The sequence below is a fragment of the Hydra vulgaris genome, chromosome 12 (genome assembly GCF_038396675.1).
Source record: "Hydra vulgaris chromosome 12, alternate assembly HydraT2T_AEP".
NCBI lineage: Eukaryota > Metazoa > Cnidaria > Hydrozoa > Anthoathecata > Hydridae > Hydra > Hydra vulgaris.
Genome location: NC_088931.1, coordinates 18,362,637 through 18,374,556, shown reverse-complemented (window position 1 = coordinate 18,374,556; position 11,920 = coordinate 18,362,637). Strand labels below are relative to the sequence as shown.

Below are 11,920 nucleotides of genomic sequence, written 5' to 3'. Positions count from 1 at the left end.
CAAAATTTCATAACTCATAAAAAAAAAACTTTATAATTAATAACTTAATAGTCGAAACATTTTCACCAAATTTTGAAATCAACTATTTTAATATGCTTTGAATATAATAAAGATTAAGCAAAGTTATAAAAGTCAAAAATAATAATATAATCATACAGCAAATTAAACTATCCAAGTTCAGTTAAACAGTTACCAATTAAACAATCATAGAGCAATTCATACTATCCTACTGCAATTAAACAATTACCAATTTTACATTAAAACAACAAGTCATACTATCCTACTTAACAATTCTATGACAAATTACAGCAGTGGATAATTGAAAATTTAAGCAATATAAAACAGATAAAGATAATTGAAAATTCAAGCAATATAAAACAGATAAAGAAAAACACAAATAAAAGTAAATCAGTAATGGATCAAAAAAAGTGACACAACAATGGGTAAAAAAAAGACGGCAACGTGGAGAATTTTTTCAAGCGGAAAAAAAAAGGGTAAAACAAGTGGCTCAGTAACTGCTTTAAGAAGTTTTACTAAATGATGCAAGACAACATAATTTTCAATGATAATAATGCTCTACGAGACAAGTTTTAAAAATACTGAAATCTACATCTAAAGTTATTTTTTAACATGGCGAAAATCAATGGTTTTATGTTTGTTTACATAAAAGGATCAGACAACTGCAATGTGGAGAATAATGAGAAAGGTATAATGGTGTATATAATAAAAACTAATTTACTTAATATAATTATAACTAATTCATTTCTAACAAGGTTACAAAAAAATACTATTTAACTTGAAAGTTACCAGGAAGTAGTTAAAAAAAGTTAAACAAGCATGAAAACACCATGCATTTTTACTGAATTATTTGTCACAGAAGATTGTGCTTTGGTAGGTGAAACATGAAATAATAGCTTAATTGAACAGTAACCATGGTAGCATTTCTAGAAAAGAAAAAGTGAGCAAAAAGATGTGACAGGGACCTAAGGTTAGCAGCAAACTAGATTATTTATCAAAATGCATTTACACACATTTTTGAATCTCACTATTGCAAGACTGATAAACAGAAGTTTTCTGCTTAATGTCTTTGTCTAAGAGGCCTTCTACAAAACAATAGTCAGATGTAATTAACATTTGCCCAGGATAAATGTTTATATTGAAACAACAGGTTTGGGAGTATTTTAAGTCAGAGTTAAGTTTACTTAGCCTTTCTCTTTGCTTGTGGGAATGTGATAGGTTGTACTGAATTAGACATTACCAATGTTTACCAGAAGATTTATTCATTTAATCAATTAGTTAGATTAGAAAAGGGGAGGGGGGGAAGTCAAATTATCAAATGATCTAAAATTTGGTTTATATTAATATTTTCCAAGAGGAACAATTTTGGAGGGGTACCACATGTAATTAAAAGAAAAAAATTAACTTCTATATTTTGCAATATATATATTACAATATAATAAAAGAAAAAGTTAAACATCATTAAAAAATAAAAATTGTAAACAAAAAAGTTACATAATAAAACAACATAAAAAACAACAAATATCTTTAAATAATGAAAGCATTAGGAAGCTGACAACAAACAAATATCTTTAAAAAATAGGAGCTTCGGGAATCCAAGGATCAGTGATAAAAATATCTTGAGTCTTTAAATTACTATCTGTTACTTCAAGTTTTATTGTAGGTTTTAAAACAGTAATATCTTCATTTTCAACTTTTGGATACATTGTTTTTAAACGTACAATATTATTTTTAGTAATTAATTTTCTTTCATGAGCAGCAGCTAATTGGTTAATAACACGACGCTCGACCTGAAATCGAAAAATTTGAAACTATTAAATATATATGCACATATTTATTTTCATAACTATTTACGAATTAAGTCTGCACAGTACTAATTCTCCACACTTTAATTTTGGAAATGCGCAATTAAATCACAATATATGTTTTATATAAGAAGAATGCATTTCCAAAAGAGTGTAAGTGCCAAAAATAATATTTTTCAGGAGGCAATAGAAACTTTTTTTTTAAACCACCCTTATGACTCGCAGAACAAGTTTAGTGCGCATTTAAGGCACCATGAGCAATAGTATTGCTCCCATCTTTTATATAATGAGAGTGGCACTTACAACTTATCTAAGCAGTAAACTAAAAATGAGGGACTTTACACCCTTACACCCGTTGGCATTTACACCCTTTTGGAAATGCACTCTTCATATATATAAATAATGTTATTACCATTAAAATTAATACCTCATGCTTGATAGACCTGGCCCCATAATGAACATTGTACCCATCTGCCAACACTTCAAGCACATCTGCTTCCCATGAAAGCTCAATAGAGTGTTTTTTTTTAGCCTAAGCATTAAAGAGTTTTTTTCTAATTATTAATTAAAAAAGAAAAATAATTTAATTTATTTTTAATTTATTGAAAAGAAATAATATAATAAAAAGCTGTAGCAGTTTGAAAACTAAAAGACAAGTTACAAGATAAGTTTTTCTCAAAAATTTCTTAATTCTTTTATTTCTCTTTGAATTTTAAAATATATCTCCTATAATAAAGTTGATATGGGGAAAAATATCATTATTTAGTTTGATATTATTTAATTTTTTTAAATATTTTGTAGGACTGTAATAAGTCTTTTTACACCTTTTTTCCAGTGTGTTTATGCCAAGTTTTTCGTATCATAGCTAAGTTATCAAATTTGCAGTACACATTTAGTGGCATAACATTGAATTTTTTCGAGTGAATTAATATCATTCTTAACATATAGGGCAGGGGGGGTCATACTTCTATTACAAACTCAAGATAGGGTCTTGTATATGTTACACCATCCTAAACATTTTTTGATGTATAAAATTTTTTTAATGTTTTAATTTTTTTTAATTTTCCAACCATTGAATAATTGATGTACTATAATTAAGTTAATGCAATAATAATTGAGTTGATGGCGAGAAGTTTACAGCACCACTTTTAAATACGCAACAATGACAGTATTAAGAAAACCATTAAATTTTAAGCTAACTTAGGCGCTTAAACCTAAAAATGCATGAGACATTGTTGATGTGTACACGGGTAGGTTTTTAAATATGTATTTCTTATAATTATTCTTATTACCAATTCTTTCTCCTTTACAAATCTCTGAAATATCTCTAAATCTGTCTATTAATCAATAATCATAAATTACATAATTATAGAATATACATTTGTTTATTAATAGTATGTATTTTTTGTAATATTTTTTTAATCTGTTTTTTGAATTACTCAACAGGGCTTGAATTAAGCAATTTTTCGGCAATTCTTAAAAGTAATGTTTTTGTCAAAGTTTTTTATTAGCGTTCATAAAGTATGTCAAGCTAAACTTATCTCTTGAATAGAAGCATGATCACTTGCTCTTTTGCATGGAGATTTTTATTCAACGTAAGCACTTTTTAATTTAAATTACTTTAAATCTCTGCATGGAAGCCTATAATATTTTAAAAGGTCATTAAAGAGAATAGTTTACTCGAGAAAAGATGTGAAAGCGAATTTTGTTTTCATTCTTTTTTTTTAACAAAACCTGCTTGGCTTTTATCTTTGTTTTTAAAAACATTGCACAAAATTAATTTTTTAGTAATAATTTAAATCATTATTTTATCAACAATTTTATATTAATAATTTTACTACTTTAAGTATATTAAAATGTATATTCCATTTGTTTTTATTAAAATTCGTTTATATTAAATAGTTAATTAATGCTAACAGAAATCAGTAACTTTTTTGCTTCAATGTTTTTCACTTTAATGACCCTGAATCTTTTAAAGTTATATATACTTTGATTTACTGAATGGATAAAGTACATCACAGTAAATTTACTTATAAACTAATTCAAAACAACTAGTTAAGTTACTACAGTAACTTACAGTTACTCAAATATTAAATTATCAACGAATTAATTTACTTAATATACTCAAAGACTTGCAAAAGTTAGCCATACTAATCATCTAAAATAAAAAAATAAAATCTATTTATATCTTATATGTTGTTAACACATAATATACGCCTCTAAAAAATATTTTGAAAAGAAATTTTGAATAAATTAAGAAAAACATGATACCATTTTTTTATATTTATATTTTGTTTAAAGTGATATCAAGATAAAACATTTTTTATAAACACGCAAGTTGTTTTTAGGAATTTTTTTTAAAGAAATCTATTTCAACATAAGAATTTTAGTCTTCTAAAATTCTCTCATTCAAATATACTTGTGATTAAAATTCAAAATTAAAAAAAAATAGGAAAAATTTAAAAAATTATAACGTTTAATAATTATAAATTTAATTGCAGCAGCATCCATAATACCCAGTGACATAGCGAGGGTTATTCCTGAAAGTTAAATGTATATCTAGCTAAAGTAACAATACCAGACTTAGAACATAGTACAAATGAGGAAGAAAATTTTATTTAAATTGTAAACGTTTTAAACAGTAAATTTTGTTTGTTTCTTGAAAATAGTTTTAAAGTAAAAACATTCTATTGCAAGAGTTAAACCAGTGATTATTGCCAACTTTAAACCAAAAATTAAATTATAAAAAATCTAAACAAAAAAAAAAAAAATTATTTAATTATGTCATGTACATTTTTTTCCAAATAAATAATTTAAGCATATACTTATGCATAAATAAGTTTATGCAGTTTAAGCATATACTTATGCATAAACTGCATAAACTTAACAAAATATAAAGTCGATTTTTTTCACTTTTTATTACAAAACAATTTGAACGAAAAAATTGAATGAAAACATTCACTTAAAAACCATTTGAATGAAAAAATTATTTATACTTAAATTTTTATTAGTACGTTTATTATACTTACATTTTTCATAGTAATAGCAATAAATTATAAAAAATGTGGTATCTAATGTTTTTTTGTTTTGACCTTACTCGTTAGGTCTATGGATAAGCATGCTTATGCATATTTTTTTAAATTAAACATTTCTTTTTATTTATTTCGTTTTATTTTAAACACGTTTTATGTTATTAATGTTAAAAAGTTAACAATTCAATACTCTTTAAAAATAACACGTGTTTTATCTTCAGCATGAGCGTATTAAATAGTTTTCTACAACTGATTAAAGTGGTTGAAATATTGTAATATTTCCGTTTTTACTTTTACATTTTTAACTATCATGTTAAGCAATCATGTTTTATTTATTTTTTCATAATTTCGATATCAAAATATTAATTAATAATAAATAATAATTTTAAATAGAATCAATACATTTTTTAAATGGAAACTCACAACATGATAACATGATATGATAATTTTAGAATTGAATTAATTACTAAAAAGAAATAGTTTTTTGAAATGAAAATAACAAATGTTAAAAATGTATTTAAAAATTTAATTAATTAACAGAAAGAAAAAAATCTTAATAAATTTAAGATTAAAAATTTAATTAAAAAAGTAAAAGTAAAAATGCAACAATTATATATTTCGATATTTTTATAATTAAGTAATCATGTTTTATTTATTTTTTCAATAAGTTTTTCACTTTAACTTATTTAAGTATCATGTTAAGTAAAAACAACTACTAAAAGTAATATCGTAATAGAATTACTTGCTCATTACATCAATTTTCTTATAACATTATAACTGCAACTTCGCTGAACGAGAAAATTATAAGAAAATATTAATGTTAAAAAAATAACAATTAAGAACTTATGTAGAAAAAATACAATTTTATACTAACACGCCCCCCTTACCGCAGAGCGGCGCCAGGGATGAGGGAGGGGGGTTAAAATTTTTTTGCGATTAGATTTTTTTTGCGTTAATTCGAGCCCTGCTTAAGTTTAGTTTTTCAAGATGTCAGGTAATAAAACATATTATATTTTGTAGATGATGCACTGAAATTGTATCTTAACAGCTGACCATGACCTTATTTAAATATAAGTAGTTTTTTATATTTTATTGGTTTTATATAATTTAATGTTATTATTTAGTACAGTGTTGCTTGGTGGTGATATTTAAAGGATTACGGGTAAGATTTTATAAACTTTTTACACTTTTAAAAACTTTATTTAAACTTTACTTGGGCTTTTTTTGTTTTGTTTCTATTTCAAGAAATTTTTTTGTTTAAAATATTTAAAATCCAATAACAATGTTTTAATTTGTATTTTTAGTGCCACAACTAATCATAAATATTTAATTAATTCACAATTTATCTTTACTTTTTGTTAAACAGTTTGTATTTATCTTAATGTCATAAAATTATACAGTTACTTAAACAATAATTCAAAATAAAATTTTTTTGATTCGTTGCTAAGTTTTTGTGAAATTGCAGTTTTTATTTTTCTGTTTAGATTATCATGACAATAAGCCGGCAATACCCTTAATGAAATTACAAATGAAAGGTTTTTAATATATATATATATATATATATATATCTATATACATATATATATATATATATATATATATATATATATATACACACACACATATATATATATATATATATATATATATATACATATATATATATATACATATATATATATATATACATATATATATATATATATATATATATATATATATATATATATATATATATATATATATATATATATATATATATATATATATATATATATATATATATATATATATATATATATAGAATAAGAAATAAAAATGACATTTATCGTGTCACAATAATACCTAAAAAAAAAAATTAAAATTTTTTATTCTTTACTTACAATATGTGACCAGAAAAGTAATTCTTTTTCAACAAGCTTTAAAAGCTCCTGCTTTGAGAAGGGCAGAAAAAAAACAAACTCTGTGATGCGTCCAAGAAATTCATCTCTTCTAAAGTGGTACTAAAAAAAATAATGTTAGAAAACTGTATATAAGATATAACTATATATAATATGTTTTTTATATAACTGTATATAATATGTTTTGTTATAAGTTAGCATACTTTTTAAAATAATTTTTTGGTTAATATTTAATTATTTACAGCAAATCTTCGCATTTAAGTATAGTGATATAATGGAAATTATACTTTTAATCACTTTTATATTAAACATTTTTAACTCTACTATTTCTACTATATTTTCTATTACTAATAGTAAAAAAATATACTATTTTAAATCAATATAGAATTTTTTAAAATTAAATACATCATGGTAATGATGTTATACATGAATGTACTACAAGGATTCCTAGTCATGGTAAAGACAACTTACTTATAGAAAACTCCAAAATAAAAATCAAGTTATTATAAATATATTTTCTAGTAATAAATGAAATAACATATTTTTTCTTACACTAGTGTTTCAATTGGAATTTTAAAATGTTTTCATTTTAAAAAACATTTCTTAAAAAAAGTGGGTGTCTAGGGAGTTAGAATATAGCATTAATAAAAAGTATTTTAAAAAAACTTTTTAAAAATAACATTATAAAAATGGACTAAAAAGAAAAAATTAACTATTTCACGGGACTTAAGGATTTTGTGTAAGTACACAACCTGAAATATCCATTAAAGTTAATAACTGAAAATGTTGGGCACCAATAGGAACGATTTTACTTAATTGCCCAACATTTTCAGTCATTGACTTTAATGATATTTCAGGTTGCGTACGTACACAAAGTCCTTGGGTCCTGTAAAATAGTTTATTTTTTACTTTTTAGTCCATTTTTAAAATGTTGTTTTTAAAAGTTTTTTTTTATATATATATATTTTTTTTTTTACTTTTTAGTCCATTTTTAAAATGTTGTTTTTAAAATGTTGTTTCTAAAAAGTTTTTTTTAATTTTTTTTTTATTATTCAACAGCGGATAACAAAAAAAAAACACGTTTCTGTTAAACATTTATCTTTGATTTGATTTCTGTTAAAAATTGATCTGTGATTTGATTTCTGTTAAAAGTATTCTGTAAATTAAAACCAATTTCTGCTAAAAGTATTCTGTAAACCTTTGTTTCAAAAAAATTGCTTTATTTAAAAACCTAAAAATCAAATTTAAATCTTAAATTGAAATAAAAAATTATAAAAAAAAAAAAAATTAAAACTAAAAAATATATGAATTTCTTTCACTAAAATAATAACTTTTAAATAAATAATAACGAAATTTTGAAAAACAATAATATAGGGGAAAGTCAGGTAGTCCCAGACGGCGATAACTCCGGACACTTGTTGTACAGCTTAAAATAAAGAAGCTGTGTGACTTTAAACACTATAAAAACATTTTTTGAGTGAAAATATGCAAAATATCTATCATAATGATAGATATTTTGCATCATGATATTGCTTCCCACCACCGGAAGAGCGATGGATCATCATATTTGATTCACATATTATTATCTAATTTTTATGTAAACTAATAACTTTTATTGATTAAAGATACATTTTATTTACAATATTTATTAAAAAAGAAATTTATTTAATACTAATTCATTGGTTTAAAAATTAGTATTTGTGAATGAGGTATGATCGGGTGGTTTTTGAACAGCTTTTTTATATAAATAATAATACATTTAATATAATACACAAACCACAAGTAATTCATTTAATTCCAATAAAAAGACCTAAGATTTAAAAAAAGTGTTTTTAAAGTGTTTATTTTCATTAGTAAAAAGCTTACGTTTGTATTTCTAAACGGTGGCATTTTCATTCCCATTCCTTATATATCAGAGGCAATTTTTAAGGCAATTTTTTAAAAATGTTTTGAGAACATTTCAATGCTAATTAATTGTATATTGCACTTGTGTCACACTGATAAAAAAGAGGGGGAAAAATGGTGAAACTACGTGTTCGGGGCTATCCTCCAATTTTGAAACATGTTTTTTTTCTAACATTTTTTCTTTTATGTTTTGTATATTATTAAGGTACACAATAATTATTTTTTTGTTTCTAATTCGATAAATAAATGTTTATACTTTTGAAAAAGTCTTTTGACACTTTGTTTTCTGTTAGTACATGCATACAACCTATTTTCTCCTTAAATGTCAGGGGCTATCCTACTTTCCCTTATATGAAATTCAAACCAGGAACATTGCTCTAAACCAGTTCTTCAAAAAAAAAAAAAGATTACCTTTAAAATTGGGTAAATTGTGTTTTCTTTAAAATTTTTTCCTATCTGTATTTGATGTTCATCTTCGGCTGCAATATTTGGTTAAACATTAAAGTTCACATAATATAGTAGTTTATAAAATATATATTGTATATAAACGTTATAATATATAATATACATAATGTTTAATAAAAAAAAATACGGTAGGACAACTTCTGACATAATAAAAGAAGCAACTATTTAGTCACCGGCATCAAAAGAGGACAGTAGAAATTTGTTGGACACTTAGATAATATTTCGTCTTTTTCATTAAGCAGGTTGTTTTCTTTGTGATATAAAATTATAAATTTCTCATGAAGGCAGAGATTACAAATTTTGGATGTTGTTTTGATAGGTTTACAGCATTTTATAATTTTCCACTTCATTGTTTGTTTTATGTTTTTTTCTTTTAAACACCAAATCTTCTTAAAAAACTCAGTATCATTTCTGTATTTCACGGCATTAAAAGATTTTAAATGACTTGCATATCTAAGCTTGAAACAAGTAATTGTTCCATGTGAAATGAAAACAGTAATAAAGAAAAGTTTTATTTGATCTTATCTTTATTCTAGTAATTAATGATTAATGCTCCTTTATTGCTTTCAGATAATGTGTATGGTATTTTAACTTATCCTTTTTATAAAATCCTTTTTAATATAATATACAGTATTTCTATTGTATTTTCTAATACAATATTAATTATAAAATTATTTTTAATAAAATTCTATAATACTATTTCGAATCATATTCTGCTCTAAAAAGTTTCCTCCAGTTTTAATAGTAATAATGAAAAAAAATTCTACAAAACCTAAATTTATTTCTTTATTTTTACAATGAAAGTGCTATATTTTTAAAACTTTGAGTTCTTGGTTCACAATCAAAATTGTTTTTAATTTTATTTTGATCATTTATGTTAATGCAAAAAATACTGCAGTAACAAATGTGTGCTAAACTACATTGCAACAATAAAGCTCTAAATAATGATATACCTAGCACACTTGAACTTTCTAGATTTATTCTTTTAACTCTGATATATTTATCCTTTTAACTCTGATCAAACCATTTGCGCTGCTACCTTTACTTAAAGTTCCTCACTTTAAGACAATCAGAACAACCCTAGGATCAGCTAAAGCTGGTTCCTTCACATTTGAAATGCCAACAGTAGCAGCACAAGATATTTTACTGCTTCTTGGCTCAGTTAAAGTGTATCATCAGTGTTTTAGTGCATTTTTTGAAATTTTTTCCTCTGTTTTAAACTGCCAAAGACAGATAGACAGTTATTAGCCAATCTTATTCCTAATGCATCATTTCTGAGAAAATTTGTGCTTAACATTTCTAATCAATAATTATTTATTAAAAAAATGCTGGAAAACATAACATTTTGGTTAAAAACACTGAAATAGCAACAACTTTCACAAGCGGAACTAAATGCTTTTAAGTACAGTACAATCTCTCTAATTTGAATTTTATGGGAAAAAATAAAAGTTCGAATTAAAGAGATTTTTGAATTACAGAAAGCAGACTTTTTCAAATATTCTCGTCAAAATAACAAATAGAAATATACAAACAAATAGTGATTTCATGGTATAAATGCAATATATATTAAGTGTTTTAAACTTTTTCCAACTTTACATTTTCAAAAAAAAAGTCAGTAACTGTTGATTGTCCATTATGAGCTTTTAAATCCATGTCAATGATACACCTTAAGACATATTAAAGAAACTTAAACATTTATTTTATTTTCTTAATATAATAAAAGAAAAAAGCTTCAAAATAATCATATATTTTAAAGTCCTGAACCATTAAAGTTGGATAAAATAAAATATGAAATTTATTTATCTTTTATTAAATTTGTCTAGCCATCCATCTAAAGCCTGAAAATTTTTAAAGCTTAACTCTTTCACAAAATATAATATGCACACAAAATATATATGCTTTTCCTTTTAACAGCAAACCATTAATTGGGACATTATCAGCTCTTTAAATCATTTAAGTACAGCTTTATCGACTTCATAATACATATTTTGCCTTCATATACAACTTTTGCCCAAATATTCTTGACTAAGCAACAGAGATTTTTATCTTTATTATTTTTCCAGGTTTTTGAAGAAAAAAAGTGTTTAATGGAATATCAAAGATTTTTAAAACCTCTTTGTTTTTCCTTTCTCCAATTCCAGTTGAGTATTTCCGCTTTAATTGTTTGTTTTTTTATGCAGTCATTTTGATGCCATAATTTTTTTTTAACAGAAGGAAATAATTTACACTAATCGTTTTTCAAAACATTTGAAATTTGAAAAAAAATTGAATTGTGGAGATTTTCAAATTATAGAGATTCAAATTATAGAAAGATAAACTTAATAATTTCTTAAGCACATTTCACTTTGCATTTAATCAAATAATGGAGGTTTTTGAATTAAGGAGATTCGAATTATAGAAAGATTGCACTGTATTGGTGAAAATCCAATACAAAAAGAGCCAGTACAAAAATCTTTCGAGGAACAATTTTCAACCCAACTGGTAAATATTATGCAAGTAGATCATCCTTTAATTGTATGCAGAAAAATTAAACACTTTATGCAAACACATCATGAAATCCTGTAGAATTAGAACAAAATAAAAACACTTTAATTAAGTAATTCTTAATTCAACTTTTAATTCAAGAGTGAAACTGATTAAAATTAAAACAAATGTTAAAATGAACTAACAGCAACTTTTTTAAATATTTAAATGAACCAATTACAACTTTTACAACAAGGTGTGTGTGTGTGTGTGTGTGTGTGTGTGTGTGTGTGTGTGTGTGTGTGTGTGTGTGAGTGTGTGTGTGTGTGTG

The 11,920-nt window shown here is 24.1% G+C and overlaps 1 protein-coding gene across 1 annotated transcript in view; it reads right to left on the bottom strand.

The window, feature by feature from the left end:
* Positions 1-1,415: 1,415 nt before the first annotated feature.
* LOC100202985 (mitochondrial disaggregase) overlaps positions 1,416-11,920 on the bottom strand; it is a 48,040-nt gene continuing 37,535 nt past the window's right edge. The window contains exons 15-18 of the mRNA XM_065812424.1: positions 9,073-9,140; positions 6,739-6,858; positions 2,251-2,355; positions 1,416-1,808 (exon numbers count right to left, since the gene is read on the bottom strand). Coding sequence (XP_065668496.1) covers positions 1,590-1,808; positions 2,251-2,355; positions 6,739-6,858; positions 9,073-9,140 — 512 coding nt within the window. The 3' untranslated portion in view covers positions 1,416-1,589. The remainder of the gene's footprint in view (positions 1,809-2,250; positions 2,356-6,738; positions 6,859-9,072; positions 9,141-11,920) is intronic.